Source organism: Podarcis gaigeae (genome assembly GCF_964106915.1).
Source record: "Podarcis gaigeae genome assembly, chromosome: 5".
Taxonomy (NCBI): Eukaryota; Metazoa; Chordata; class Lepidosauria; order Squamata; family Lacertidae; genus Podarcis; species Podarcis gaigeae.
Window position 1 is genome coordinate 1,854,367 of NC_139681.1, and position 15,818 is coordinate 1,870,184.

Genomic DNA, 15,818 nt, shown 5'->3' on the forward strand with positions numbered 1-15,818 from the left:
TGTTCGTGCTTATAAGAACTGGATGCTTTGTAACTTCATTTGTTCTGCTGTGGACTTTATTCTGTTATGATGTGCATGCTTTTATCATAAACATTGAAAGTTTATAAAGTGGCAAAATCCCATAAAAACAGCTAAAAATATGAACCTACCTGGTGCTTTTGGATAGAAAGAACCTTCACCAAAAGTTTAGCTCAAGTCTCATAACTTAAGTTTGTCAGCATTGCTTCCACCACCATCTCTAATTGCGTAGGTGAGCTTCGTGTGGTATTGTAACCATCAGGCCTAATCATAATGTTACATTACTGTTACAGCTGATGGTAACTTTCACATAACAAGCTGTTAGTGTGATAAAGACAATTTGGTCTCTATGAAGTCAAATTAAAAGAAACTTAAATGCTAGGGGTGCCAAGAGCTTCAGTAAGGTTCCCCATTCCATCCAAAGTATATTAGGATGGAACCTACAGAAAACTGAGGTCCATTTTAATACATTTTTATTAGAAAAATCAAGATATTCTAGCTGCACTATTACGGATTAGCATAAAACATATATGACTTTCTTAAAGTCGATTTAGTGCTACCAAAGAAAAAGAACAAAAGCAGGGAAATATGAAACATCTGCAATGTGTTTAATTCTTAGTTCTCCTCTTTCTCCTTGCAGAAGAGTCTGCATGTTTTTCTGTGGCAGGTAATTGCCACTTCTTCAGTGCAGAGAATTCCCTAAGAAAAGTGATCATACCTTTGGAATTATAACAATAACAAACATGTATGCAGAGTTTGAGGAAACTCCATTGTGCTTTGATCACAGAGAGGCTTTCAAACCACCATATTTTCATGCCCACTTGTTGCATCCTGATAATTAAGTATGATACTTGATCTTGGCAAGCTTCTGCCAATGGAAGTGGGAGAGAGCCTGCTTTTTGCAAGCAAAGATCCGGGAGGTATTTGGTTACTGGAAAACAAAAGCAATTTGGGTTTTCTCAACCACAAACAGCTTTTGGCGCCTTAAGTTGGTTTCATAGAAACTCCCATCTGAGAATTGCAGCCACAAGTAATAAACTGAACAAGCCAGCACTGGAAAAGTTGCACGCTGCATTAATGTGGGGAAATATCCAGAAACCACCAACTAAATAAAACAGCTGGATTGTCTTTTAACTGACACCCTGACTTTCCATTGATGTATCCTCTCTGTTCTACAAGCTAACAAAGGGAACCAAGGATATTCTCACTCTGTTAAATAATCCCAAATTTAGCCATACAATCGCATCTGTTAATTTGCAAAAGGGTGGAGTTCCAAGTAGACAGCATAGGATAATAACCTTATTAATTTGTTGGGGGGGGGTGTTTCCAAGCTGGAAAACAATACATCTAAAACAAAATTGGCCTTTCACCCTGTCCTTTCCCTGCTGCAAGGACAGCCAACGTAATACCCTCCAGATGTTGTTGGTCTACAGCTTCCATCTTCCTTGACCATTTGTCATGCTGGCTGTGTATGATGGGGAGTCCAGTAACAGTTTGAGGGCACTACACTGGCAGTGCTGATCCACTGTTTGTTTCTGCATTGTCCTTTGCCTACACTGGAGTAAGCAGCTGGGGGAGCCAGTGCAAAATCTGGGCCTGCCTCTGTGAGTTAAATATTTGGTCCTGCCAGTGTGGTGTGAAGAAGTGCAGCAACACAGCTGGCTAGCTGGCTGCCCCCACTGGCGGAGGAAGAGGGGGAGGGGGAGTGCACCGCCCCCGGCAGCACGATCCCGGTTCACAGCTCCCCCCCCCCCGCTGGGCACCATGCCCCCAGGACAGATGCCACGCCCCCCGGGACGCATGCCAGCAGTGCCTCTGCCTGCATTCCGCACCCCCCCCCGGAGCATGAAGCTCCGCCATTGGCTGGCCTTTCCATCGTAAATGACCTGCAGGATAAGAGCTCATCCAGGCTTCCTTCTGCACCATGTTTTTAGACACAGGTCCAGGTTTTCCAAGTTTACGCCCTACCTAGCGTTCTTCTTTTTGTCCCACCTCTTTCCCCAGGAAAACTGATCTTACCGTATTTTTCGCACAATTGGACGCACCGGACCATAGGACGCACCGGATTATAGGAGGGGGAGAACAGGGAAATTTTTTTTTTCTTGTTCTCCCCCTCTAAAACAAGGTGCATTCAAGGTACATTCACCAGAGCTTGTGGGGCTGGCGGTGGGGGGAAGCGCTGCTTTCCCCCACCGCCAGCCTCAAAGATCCCTGAAGCCTTTGGAGCGCAGCGCCCCGCTGCCCTGGAGAGGCTGTGCGCGCAGCCGTCCCCAAGCTAGAGCAGTGAGACGGACCCCTCCATCTCGCTGTTCTGGCTTGGGAACAGCCTTGCTAGCTTCTGCAGGACAGCGGGGTGAAGGCACCCCACTGCCCTGGAGAGGCTGTGCGCGCAGCCGTCCCCAAGCTAGAGCAGCGAGACGGAGTGCTCCGCAGTGCTCCATCTTCCTGCTCTGGCTTTGGGCTTAGCGGCGCAGCCTGCATTCGCTCTATAGGACACACACACATTTCCCCTTCATTTTTGGAGGGGAAAATGTGCGTCCTATAGAACGAAAAATACGGTAACTACTGAATCAAAACAAATGGGAATTGGGTTTCCCGTTTGCTCCGATTCAGCAGTACAACACAGGTTTTCCACAGGGAAAGCGCCAGAGCAAAAAACAAAAAGGCTCAGACCCAGACCCAGAAATCCCAGATCTGTGCCCAGAAAGGTACTTTAGGATGAGCCCTAACTCATTGCTGGCTGGGGACTAAAACTAAAACCCTCTAAGCAGTTTGTAGACTCTGTAGGTTTTTTTTGGGGGGGGGGGCAAGCAGTATATACCATTTTGTGATATATATATATATATATATATATATATATATATATATAGTCACCTTTATAGAGAAGTATAGCCTTTTTTGTTCAGTACTGGAATAATAAAATACAACTCAGCAAATTCATATACCTTGCTAGGGGAAATTTCCTAAGTAATCCTAAATAATTAAGGACTGTAAGACTAATAAATTTGAGAAATGATCATATTTATCTATTGTATAATATTGCAATTTATGTGAATGGTGAAACTTGCAGTAGAAATATCGTGTATCAGTTCATTCACTGTTTTGGCATGGTGCTTATTATTTTTTTTGTCTATGGAGTAGAAATAAAATATACAATAATAAAGAAACTTGTGTAATCCACACAAAAATAGTAACCTTTTATTGTCTTTAATTAGCTAAATCCATAAATACCACTTCAAGATAGGCAGAAGGGGGAAAGGTTAATAAATGAGGCTGTGTCTTTGCAATCTTGCGTACTCTCTCTCTCTCTGTTACAGAATTGCTTGTTTTCAATGTGTGCAGATGCAAGGAGGACATAATAGAAACGTTACATAAGAAGACAGTTGTGATATTCTTGATAGCTGTAGTTGGGTCTTCAGCCAACCATAGTTAGCCCAAACGATAAGGTTGTATCCAACTAAGTTATACTCAGAGTAGAAACATGAAAATGAATGAACCTAAGTTAGCCATGTCCATTAATATCAATGAGTCTGCTCTGAGTAGGACTAGCGTTGGCTACAACTTCTGGTTTGCAAACACTCTTCTAACCATGGTTCCAAACTGTATAGCAAAGTTTAGTTGGAGGGGGAAGCCAGGTACATCGGCTGATATATCTACTGCCCTTATTTTACATCCTTGACGATTGGTGCTGAATGTGTGTACTGATCCAGTTGACAAGCTTGTTGTATGAAATAGGTAAGTTCTGTAATGGCCCATTCACATAGGCATGAATGATATTTCAGCCACCATGTGACTTAATGTACATGTTTGACTCACCTTGATGTCTTCTCTGGTGATTAAAATCTGGTGATTTAAACAGAAAAAATAGGCTTCATTATGCATCACACTACCATCCTACACTTAAAACTGAAATTGGGGCTGTTGTTTCCTTCAGGTGGATTTGCTGAATTTTCCAGTTGTTTCCCTGGCCTTTGTGAAGGAAAATCTATTCTGGTGCCTTCTTGCATTTCTCAACCCTGCTTACCAGTTTCCAACACTGGGCCAACACGGATTCTTCCTCACCTTTACCTTGGGTGCCAGCGGGATGTCCTCAACAAGGTGGGTGCCCGGAAATAATATGGCACTGATAAGTGACTCAAAGGACAATCTCCCCCTGGCGATGCATTTTCATGTGATGCTCACCAAACAGTTACCTTGACTTCTTTCGCAGTCAAGCTGAATTAATCTCCCTTAATTGGTGATATTATCACTTAACCAACTCTGATTTTAAAAAAATATGTTTTTAACAGCAAATTTTCACAATTCTGAAAAGTTTTCTCTGTAAGAAGAACTTGCATTTAACCTGTATGACAACACAATGCTACATAGCCAGACAATTATAGCTAAGTGATACCACTGATAAAATGAGAGTGACACCAAGAGATGATAACATAGTGTGGTGAACATTTGCATGAAAAAATAATTGAAAAGGGATTTGTTTGTTTGTTTTACACTGCCAAAAATATTTGTGAAAACCAGGAATAGCTTTGGGTCCCCTCAAATATATTTTTAATTAACATTCTCTTTCTTATATTGATCTGTACTTGGTGAGACTTGTAACAGCTGGCATTGGCTTCCTTTCTTTAATAGGAGCTGATGCAGCAGAACGATATTGGCTACGTACTGAACGCCAGTAATACTTGCCCCAAGCCTGACTTTATCCCGGAATCCCACTTCTTAAGAGTGCCTGTGAATGACAGCTTCTGTGAGAAAATCTTTCCGTGGTTGGACAAGTCTGTGGATTTTATAGGTAAAAAGATGGTGTCTCTTTTAAAAAAGAAAAAGAAAACCTATGTCAAATGATCTACTTCCACTAAATGTTTTTCAAGCAGAAACATGTTTGCTTGACTCTGCGCTGCTTGCATGACTTCTGTCTTCTCACAGTAGGGCTGACACGTCTGATGGGGTGGGATCCTTTCAGCATGAAGCCCAAGAAGTTTGCTTTCAGGTGGGCCTGCAGAAGGAGGGGCCCCAGAGGCACAGGAAGCTGCTACAGCACCAATGGCTATGACTTCCTGTCCAGCTGTCCACTTACCACTGAAAATTAAAATTTGATTATTCATATGCAGGTGTGAAGAAGCCAGTGGCAATATGAACCTGTATGTAGTATCATGTTGAGAGTCCTGGATGTAAATAAGTAGGAAGGGTTGCTGGTAGCCATTGAAGTTGGACCCCAGGGTGAAATCTAGTTGGCCTAGAGCAGTTTACACGTTCCTTTTTATTTTTATTATTTTTTATATCATTCCCATTTTTCTATTTGCATATCATACATTACCATCAAATATTCTTTCCATATAGACTTCCCAGCCTAGCCTTCCATGGCATTTGTAATAGATCTAGTATCGCTGTATATCTGTCAGGAACTAGGCAGAGCAGGAATGGTGAGACCGCCTCTCCAGCCTGACCCTTCCAGAGAAGAAGACAGTTCAAAATTACAACAGGGGTTTGAGGGAGGTCACAGCTCAGAGGAAGATGAGGGGGAAAGTTGGGAAATAATGGGAGAGGAGGAGGAAGCAGAGCCGGAGCAGCAGCTGGCTGACATGTTATCACTAGAAAGCATTCCAGACCCTCCATCTCCCAGAACCTGGCGAGCCAGAAAAAGTAGGAGAGCAAAGGGCTCAGAAGGGATGACGAATGAGGACGTGGGAGAGAATGGGAGTGGAGATTTACTTGGGATGCCATTATTCACAAGCCTCTCTCTGGAAATATTGAATAAAAGCAGATGGTAAAAACTTTTCCTTGTCTTATCTATTCCTGGCAACCTGCCCTGGGGTTGGTTCCTCTGCTGCCTGACAATATCCATATATTAATCCACCCTACTTTTTGTTTCCTAGTCCTTCTTTGTATTTAACTGTTGTTCAGAGAATTACCCCTATTTGTAGTTTTTAGTATCAATTTTGTTTAAGTGCTCCCCCAAAGTTTCCCATTTGCCATTTATTTGTTTTCCATCCTGATTCCTTATTTTGGCTGTCATGCTCACAAGTTTGGCATATTCTGTCAATTAATACAGCCATTGTTCTTTTGTTAGTATTTCTTCTTCCTTCCAACTTTTAGCATAGAGTATGCTGGCCGCTGCTGTGACATAGTCTTTGGGGGAGCTCATCACCAATTATCGCTAATACAAAGGCTTCTGTTTTCTTTGGAAATGTATTTTTTAATTTAAAAAAATTGAGCTCATCATAGACCATCTCTCAATATTTTTAGGAATATTTACACTGCCCATATGTATGAAAGATCCTTCAGTCTCTCCACATTTCCAGCACAGTTTGTTTTTGTTTTTTTAAAATTTCTATATCACTTTCTATTTAGAGAATTTCAAGGTGGTTCACATTAAAACTTTAAAACAGCACTGAAATAACAGTATTGAAATAACAGTACTGTGTCCCAACATCCACAGTGGGCAGTGGCAATGATCAGGGTGTTTTGGGTATAGGCTGAAAACCTCCTAGCTGGAGCTGACTTCCTATCGATAGGAAGACACAAGGTAGGCAGTATTCATCTTGTGGATGCTTCAGGGTCCACATACTGTAGCTCATGAAAAGGTTTTATTGAATGGGCAGGTCCATATGCAAGAAGGCATTCTCTCAAGTGACCTGGTCCCAGGTTGTTTAGGGATTGATAAATCATGAATAAGAAGCTATGCAAGAAGTAAATAAAATAGGAGAAAGTGGAAGTGAGTTGCTTTCCTCTTTCCTTAGGCTATGTGTGAGCATGCAATGTGGAAGTGGACACCTCTTACCTCACTTACAGGAGAGAGGCACAACTCCTCCTGTTGCACAATATCCTGAAAATGCAGAAAAGGGGCATGTCCTCTCACTCACTCCGTTTTGATCCTTCCTCATATCTTGCAAAGCTACCAAGCATCCACTTTGTATGAATTAATAGCACCTACAGAGCCTTAGGGGAACGCAGGTGGCGCTGTGGGTTAAAGCCTCAGCACCTAGGACTTGCCGATCGAAAGGTCGGCGGTTCGAATCCCTGCGGTGGGGTGCGCTCCCGCTGCTCGGTCCCAGCGCCTGCCAACCTAGCAGTTCGAAAGCACCTCCGGGTGCAAGTAGATAAATAGGGACCGCTTACCAGCGGGAAGGTAAACGGCGTTTCCGTGTGCGGCTCTGGCTCACCAGAGAAGCAATGTCACGCTGGCCACGTGACCCGGAAGTGTCTCCGGACAGCGCTGGCCCCTGGCCTCTTAAAGTGAGATGGGCGCACAACCCCAGAGTCTGTCAAGACTGGCCCATACGGGCAGGGGTACCTTTACCTTTACCTTTACAGAGCCTTAAGTGGTGAGTGATTATCAAGAGCCATCATGGCACCATGATGGGCCTCTTGGGATGCATGGTTGTTGATTCTGACCTGCTGCCTCAAAATACTTATCTGTATTTGGAGTCTGCTCCATCTTCCCATCTTGCTTGGCTAATCAGTGAGCCATGTAAGATTAGGCAATGGGCCAGAATCAGCTAGGAGGGCACAAATTGCATGCTTCTCAAAAAGGAATCGGGAAATGGCATTTTTCTAGAGACTACGCAGGTGGTGCTGTGGGTTAAACCACAGAGCCTAGGACTTGCTGATCAGAAGGTAGGCGGTTCTAATCCCCACAACGGGGTGAGCTCCCGTTGCTCGGTCCCTGCTCCTGCCAACCTACCAGTTTGAAAGTACTGCTCCGGCGGGAAGGTAAACGGCGTTTCCGTGCGCTGCTCTGGTTCGCCAGAAGCGGCTTAGTCATGCTGGCCACATGATCTTGGCCAATAAAGCAAGATGAGTGCTGCAACCCCAGAGTCGGCCACGACTGGACCTAATGGTCAGGGGTCCCTTTACCTTTAACTTTTATGCACTTACTGGAGACTGTGTGTATTGCCTGAATATATACACATTTCCCAAGGCCTGTTGGTGATTATGTATATTGACTGGAAAATGTGCACAATTTCCTCTTCAGGGAAGGATTATGTGCATATTCTTAATGAGTCTTGGTGCATGTGAACAATGGCTGGTGGTTATGGACATTAACTGCTCTGCCTTCATTTCCCCTCAGCGTACTTCATTTTTTTCAGGTAACAATCACATTTTTTTGGACCATCTGTGCTAGTTGCCCCTCCATGTTGGCAATCTGAGTCTGGAGGCTGAGAGGGTGGAGACAAGTCAGCCCTGCAGGCATTTAGGCAGGATTATATGTATGTTAATGGATGGTGAAAAGAGGCAGCTGCTTGGCGCAAGACCTTCATCCAGTTTATCTCCATAGCTTGATTTACTTAAACAGTTCCAAGGATTATTACCAGTATTCAATGCATTCTTAGGTTTTGTCATAGTTGATTGTGCTTAGCATTTCAGGATAAAACTGCACATGGTTATGGCTATTATGAAGCCACCATGAGAGCAGGGAGATATGCTTTTTAAAAAAACTAGTTGAAAATGGCTGTATGCTGCAATTTATTGATTTTTATTTTTGCCTGCGGATCCCTGGGAGATTAAACAGATTTTTCTCATTTTCAGCATCTTTTAGAGCACTAATGAGTGGTTTCTGCTTTCTTTCGTTTCCCACAGAAAAGGCAAAAGCCTCAAACGATCGTGTCCTAGTCCACTGTTTAGCTGGGATATCACGCTCTGCTACCATCGCTATTGCATATATAATGAAAAGAATGGATATGTCATTAGATGAGGCCTACAGGTAAGGAAAAAGGGTCCTTTTCTTGAGGAAACCAACACAAAGGGCTGACTTCAAATATTCTCATGGCCTCAGCTGCTTTCAATGGTTTCAGTGTGATTGGGGCATGCATGCCCAGAAGCCGTTAAATATCCCTGATATTGTGTTTTTCCTGGGCATTGTGTGAAACTTACCGGTAATTGGTAGCTCCTGGACTCAGCTGCCTTTTGAAAGTCAAGTCCAGGACTGTGTGTTGATGCTTGGCCCACAATGGGCCCTGCATGACTTCAGTAACGTTTATTTGATTGGGCTTCCTATGTAAATGGAACAGTAAGTGTGCAGTAAGTACTCTACAGCAATTCTGCCAGCATCTGGGAGATATCTCCCCAGTCTTGCCATTTAGACCCCGTTTACCTTATCTTACCTATAACTGTAATGCAAGCCCACCTTTCTTTTCAAGGGACTATGCTGTGCACACACCACTGTTTGTGCACCTACAAGACGAAGGTGACTGAAGTATCACCACACATACCTGTATACATACCTGTTCAAATGATCAACAATTTTTTTAAAAAAATGTAGAGGAGACTACTTCTGTAGCAGCTCTCCTCTTCAAGAATGAATTATTGCTATAGTGGTGAACAGGTACCTCTGTGGCGGGAAGATAAATGGCGTTTCCGTGCGCTCTGACACTCATCACGGTCCTCCATGGGCCAGTAGCGGTTTAGTCATGCTGGCCACATGACCCAGAAAACTGTCTGTGGACAAACGCCGGCTCCCTCGGCCTCAAAGCGAGATGAGCGCCACAACCCCATAATAGTTGCCTTTGACTGGACTTACCCATCCAGGGGACCTTTACCTTTTTACATGAGGTTCTACTGGTCAAGGGGTTGGGGTTTTGCAATAGTTTCTGGTCCTTTACAAAGACGAGTTGATTGTCCTAAGCAGGAAAACTTTCTGCATAAATTGTGCTTAGCACTGCTACTACTGTTACAATGATGCTTCAGAGTGTTCCACTAACAGAAAAGACAGCTTCCTGGTCCAGTGAGTTTGCAATCTAAATTACAAATATGAGGGAGAGGGGGATGGGGGAAATGGGTTAGTTTGTGCAAATGCAGTTATGTGCCTAGGAGAAGATGAAGACTAAGGGGTTAAACCAACACTTTCAAGGGTAGATTGGAGGAAGAACTTTAAGGAAGGAGGATGCTCCAGCTAGAGGGACTGTCAGGGAAGAGGACAGGGTTGCTTGAGGGAATAGGAGAATTTTGGATAGCAGGAGGTGAATTTGCTTAATGTGTGCATCTTACCTTGGTATGGCCTAGTGTGCAACACATGAGCTCTGGTCAGCCTCAGCTCATGGCTTGCATGCAGAATTCAGTTGTGGTGTCATAGGCTAATGGATTGGCTGAACTCTTTTTTAAAAAAAACACACATTTCTGTTTAGATTCGTAAAAGAGAAGAGGCCAACAATTTCTCCCAACTTCAACTTCCTTGGCCAGCTTCTAGACTTTGAGAAGAAAATCAAGAACCAAAGTGGCCAATCTGGATCCCTTAGCAAACTGAAGATTATGCATTTGGAAAAAAGCAGTGATCATGGACTGAGACTGGACAGCGGGCAGAGCAGCAGCAGCAGCAGCAGCAGCAGCAGCCTTTCCTCTTTCCCGCTCTGTGCTACATCTACCTCGGAGACTGTGGAGCAAAAGCCAGTGGAATTGGGAAACCACCCAGGTTCCTCTTTGCTATCATCAGAGGACAGCCCATTGGTACAAGGCATAATTGGACTAAACATATCCTCGGACAAAGTTGAAGACAATAACAGGCTAAAGCGGTCGTTTTCCTTGGATATAAAATCTGTGTCATGTGTGGCAACCAGCACCTGTGTTGCTGCTTCAGGAGAGGGCTACCCCTCCTTGGAGGACACACTGGAATATTACAAGCATTCAGCCACCTTGGAAGGTGGAGCCAAACTATGCCAGTTCTCCCCTGTTCAGGAGGTCTCAGAACAGACTCCTGAAAGCAGCCCTGATAAAGAGGAAGCAAAGCTTCCAGAGAAGTCCCAGAATACCCGGCTGCTGGACAGCCACAGCAAATGGCACCACTTGGGGAGAACCGCTAGCACCACCCAGAGGTCACTCTTGTACCCACTGCATCGAAGTGGCAGCATGGAAGACAACTATAAAACTAACTTCCTCTTTGGCCTTTCCACCAGCCAGCAGCATTTGGCCAAGTCTGCCGCTGGGCTGGGCCTGAAGGGCTGGCACTCAGACATCTTAGCCCCACAGGCTTCCGCAACACCTTTGGCCAACAGCTGGTATTTTGCTACGGACACCTCTCGCTTTTACTCTGCATCGGCTATATATGGGAGCAGCACAGCCTACTCTGCCTATAGCTGCAGCCAGCTGCCCACGGGGTGTGAGCAAGCCTATGCCGTTCGCAGGAGGGAGAAGCATGGAGACAGGGGGGACTCGCGGCGCAGCTGGCATGAGGAGAGCTCCTTTGAGAAGCAGTTCAAGAGAAGGAGCTGCCAGATGGAATTTGGGGAAAGTATCATGTCCGAGAACAGGTCCCGAGAGGAACTTGGGAAAGTGGGCAGCCAATCTAGCTTCTCAGGCAGCATGGAGATTATTGAAGTATCTTGAAGCTCTCTTCTAAGATTTACATTTCTCCCTTTCTTCTGTGTCAAACAATTCCCTGTAAATCTGAAATTTGAAAAGAATGCAAATTGTGTGGCTTCAATGTGAAGGAAGTGAATAGGTTTGTGTGTGTTTGTATGTGTGCACAAGTGAAAAACTAAATGACAAGTCTAATACATGCAATGGGCAATTGCTATTTCCCTGCTCCCCTCGCTTAAGGCAGAAGGTGTAGATACTCCTAATGTTTTTATTTCCCTTAACAGCTGGGGCAGTGAGATGTAAAAAATGGTCCAACTTTACTGTGTTTTAAAAAATATTCCTTTGTAAACTAAGCAAATCTTATGGTTCATTTGAAGTAGTATTTAAACTGAACCTCACACGTGGTATTATCCACCCATTTCTTCAGCAATGCAGCTGGACCTGGAAGGCCTTGGCTTGCTGCAAGAGAGGAAAACGAATGCAACACTCACCCTGCTCAATGCTAATGCAGTTTGACTGAAAACTAGCATGTATTTTGTCTGGATAGTTTGAATACCCAGTTAGATTGCTAAATCATATTCTTAAAATAAGATACTTCAGCAGGTGTTTCCAGCTCACTGTCTGTCAGTAAGTAATGCTATTTGAAAAATAGATGGCTTTTAATTGACAAGTGATGCTCTTTCAAAGGACAGGTGGATTTCAAGTTCTCTACCTCATAGAAATATTCTTTGGCTGGCATCAAGGATGGCATTAAATGTTTATGGTGCCCAGCATGCCTGCATCTGATTTCCAGCTTGTGCACTATTGGAGGAGCTGGTGTGTATTGAAAAATCAAGGCATCAGGTCAGAATCTAATATCTGATGTAGCCACCATTTTTGGAACAGAGAGTCTCCAATTAAACACCCCCTCAAAAAAATTACCACTATATAGCCAAGGGAGGGAGAGCAGGTATCTGACTTCTGTCATACAACCCAGAAACATCACCATTCTCTAGAAAGGTGGTGGTGAAGATGAAGAAGTCAGCTGAGTATGCTTCAGTTTCTAACTTCATCAAAACTATTATGCAAGTAGCAGGTGTTTAGGTTTAAGCACTGAACAGGTCAACAGAGAAATATAATTGCAGACAGGTGTGTTAAGATTTTAAGATATATTTTAAATGTTGCCAAATAACGACCTATCCCTAACTGCATAAAATCTTTGCCTGTGGCAGGAACAACTGATGGCAAAACTGAGCTTTTTGTAGGGGGAGCAAAAAGAGGCAAAGGGGTGGAGCTTTGTTTTTGTTTTGTTCAAAACTAAATTCAACTAGGTGGTGCCCTTCAGCTTTCCAAGAAAGTTTGGTAGCACTGTTTTCAGTGCAAGCTGCTGCTCTTAAAGAGAAGGGCTTTCTACTTCGGAGAAGAGATCGTGCTCTTCATTCTCCCCTCTACAAATGTTTATTTTCAACTCTAGGTCCAAGGGGTTGAAACTCTACCTAACTCTGTGTCACGTACTCTCGTTTCATATGAGAATGTATGATTACACTGGCATCTGGCTCATTCAAAAATGGAAGGGAGAGTACAAAAAGCATTAATGCTCAGTGGTTATGAGATACAAAAAGACACTAGTTGTGAGGGGAACATGGACACTTCGTTTCACCAATCACTGTTTCCATGCATAGTGCAGCCTTTTAGGAATGCCATTCACTGCTGATGCTGCCACAAATGTATTTTGCCAAATAACACCTAGGGATTCTTTTGGTACCCCTTGCTGAAAAGGAAGTACAAACTGTCTGTGCTGAAGAAGCAAGGATCAAAGGGCCTGTGATGCATTGCTGTCCTTGTAAAAAAGAGGATATTGGAGAAACTGGTGGAATCAAAATCAAACTGATCAGAGCTTTCACAACTAGATTGAGTTGCTAGTAAGTGTGTAGTATCAACCCCAGTTGCACATCAGACTTCAAGTGTAATCTTATTTCAACTTTATTAGGACACAATCATATACATTACTAGGAGGGTTTAGTTTGTGCTTCCACATTGATGGATCTAACACTGGATCAAAGAATTACATGGATTATATCAGAAGAAACCCTATACATACTACTTCTAAGTGGAGGCTGATGATTGAAAACTAACCTAGGACACCCCCAGTTCAAATCTTACCTCCACCATGAAGAAGGAGGAGGAGGAGGAGGAGTTCGGATTTGATATCACGCTTTATCACTCCCCTTCAGGAGTTTCAAAGCGGCTAACATTCTCCTTTCCCTTCCTCCCCCACAACAAACACTCTGTGAGGTGAGTGGGGCTGAGAGACTTCAGAGAAGTGTGACTGGCCGAATTTCACCCAGCAGCTGCATGTGGAGGAGCAAGGAATCGAACCCGGTCCCCCAGATTACGAGTCCACCGCTCTTAACCACTACACCACACTGGCTCTCATGAGGCTGACAAAGCCTCAATCTTACCCTTAGCACCTCAACTGCAATATGGGGATGTTAACTGCCTACCTTGCTAGGATGTCAGAGTTACTGTGACCATGTATAAGAAGTGTTAATATTAAGTCTTAATTGGTCCTATACTATCTGTCTATTCCATGTGATTCCCTTATCTAAACAAAAGAGCAAATCAAAAATATGGTCAAGATAAAATTTTAAAGGCAAAATGGCTTCTGAATTGCAACCCCTCCCCTCAGCCATTGGTGTCAGTGGGCACTCCAACGCCATGCAGGTAGCCTTCCCTTTAATATCACTCTGGGGAGATCAGTAGTATGAGCACACATCACTATTGAGTCACAGTCTGTACTTAGTCCAATTTTATAATATACAAATACTTAAAATATTTCTTTTAAGCACAGGTCAGCAACTGGCAGACACAAAGCCAAATGCAGCCAACTAAGAAACACCATCTTACTCCCAGTTGTCAAGTCAGGGGGAAGTGAAGTGGAGGGATAGCAACAGGACTTCAGGCGACTCTGTTTTTGGGAAATGGTGGGAGTAAGGAGTAAGGAGGGTTTTCCATCTGCTGATAGAACAGCTGGGCTGTTTCTTAAAAAGCAAACACCAGAAACACAACCCAGAAGAAAGCTGGCATGTCACATGTCCTTTAATTAATAATAAAACCAAACAGTAATAAATATTCCCAGCTGAAATAACATTGTGTTAGAGTAGCATCTACATCACACAATGTAATGCAAGACCCATCAAATTTGTACAAGTTGCATTGCAATAAAAGGAAACTACACAGTGCACCTGACACAAAGCTGTCAGAAACTGCTTGACCACCACTGATTCCCGCTTCTCTATTTCCAAGGCCTAAAAATATGAACACATTAGATGTCCAAATGTGCACCTTCAGCAAGCACTTAAAAACCCTGAAGAACGCTGCACGTCTGCCTGGGGGGATTCCCTGAAGTTTCTGGGGCATGTTCTAGAGCACAGTTTTCATAAGTGTTAGACAGAACTATGAGGGCAGAAACTACAGCATAGGATCACATTTCACAGACCCCTGGAGGGAGAACTTCCCCAAAAGGAAATTCCACTTTGAAAACCACTGATTTAGGAAAAGTAGACAAGCAATGTGTTTTCACTGCAGAGCATTTTAACATCTGGGTACCCTAGCAAGCCAAGTCTCAGTAAGGATCATCTACAGGTTTTCCTCAAGACAAGAATTAAATTATTACAGTAGATAACAGTTGTACTCAAAAGCGCAAATGCAGATTGAGAAAATGGTTAGAGAGATGCATTTCTACCTGCATTCCAACTGGATAGAAATATGCTTAACATTTAAGAGTGATGAGGTTGCATCATAGCCAAATACACACTGCAAAGCAGATATGCTTCCCGGGTTCCCAATCCAGTCTGGAAATCTGCATATGGCATCTCTCTTGCTAGCATATCAGCTGCTTGGACCGAAATACCCACCTGCCTTGATGGTTCGCTAACTACGTAACACTTTGCACTTTTACGCAGGAGTCCAATGCACAATATATTTGTACATGTTACATTTTCTACTGCTATTACACATAATTAAATGGAACACTGTGCCAAATTTGGCTCTCAACAGACCCAATACAATTCAATGTATTTCAGGAATTCAGTGCATTTGCCTTCCAAGTTCCACCATGGTGGACAGCTTTGTGAATACATGCTTGGGGCAGAATGAGTCATTTATTTTTCCCCTCCATACTTTAAGGCTTCAATCCTGTACCCACTTACCTGAAAAGTAAGAGCCATTGAACTAAATGAGGCTTACTTTTGAGTAGACATGACTTGCAGTGAAAATAGCTCAAAGGTTTTCCTGACTAGAACTGTAGTTAATAAAGCAAGCAGAACTGGTCCCCCAAAATGAGAAACAAAGTGGTGTGATAACATTTTCCTAGAGCACAGCTTTTAGAATAATGCGTCCAAAGAACATGTTATCAGCCTTCAGTGTATGCATTTTGACTACCAATGCTGGAATCTGGCAACACTGAGCATATTGTTCCAAATATGGCTTTAGCATTTCAAAGGCCAGCTGGTCTGCTAAATGCTATTTCT

The 15,818-nt window shown here is 43.5% G+C and overlaps 2 protein-coding genes across 4 annotated transcripts in view; one reads left to right on the top strand and one right to left on the bottom strand.

Annotated features, from left to right (window-relative positions):
* Positions 1-11,411, top strand: part of DUSP16 (dual specificity phosphatase 16) — a 48,855-nt gene extending 37,444 nt beyond the window's left edge. For both annotated transcript variants that reach the window (XM_083738761.1, XM_083738762.1), the window contains exons 4-7: positions 3,953-4,116; positions 4,648-4,807; positions 8,596-8,719; positions 10,140-11,411. In XM_083738761.1, coding sequence (XP_083594887.1) covers positions 3,953-4,116; positions 4,648-4,807; positions 8,596-8,719; positions 10,140-11,334 — 1,643 coding nt within the window. In that variant the 3' untranslated portion in view covers positions 11,335-11,411. The remainder of the gene's footprint in view (positions 1-3,952; positions 4,117-4,647; positions 4,808-8,595; positions 8,720-10,139) is intronic.
* Positions 11,412-14,367: 2,956 nt separating this feature from the next.
* BORCS5 (BLOC-1 related complex subunit 5) overlaps positions 14,368-15,818 on the bottom strand; it is a 43,649-nt gene continuing 42,198 nt past the window's right edge. For both annotated transcript variants that reach the window (XM_083738984.1, XM_083738983.1), the window contains one exon: positions 14,368-15,810. The gene's annotated coding sequence lies outside the window, so the exon portion shown is untranslated. The remainder of the gene's footprint in view (positions 15,811-15,818) is intronic.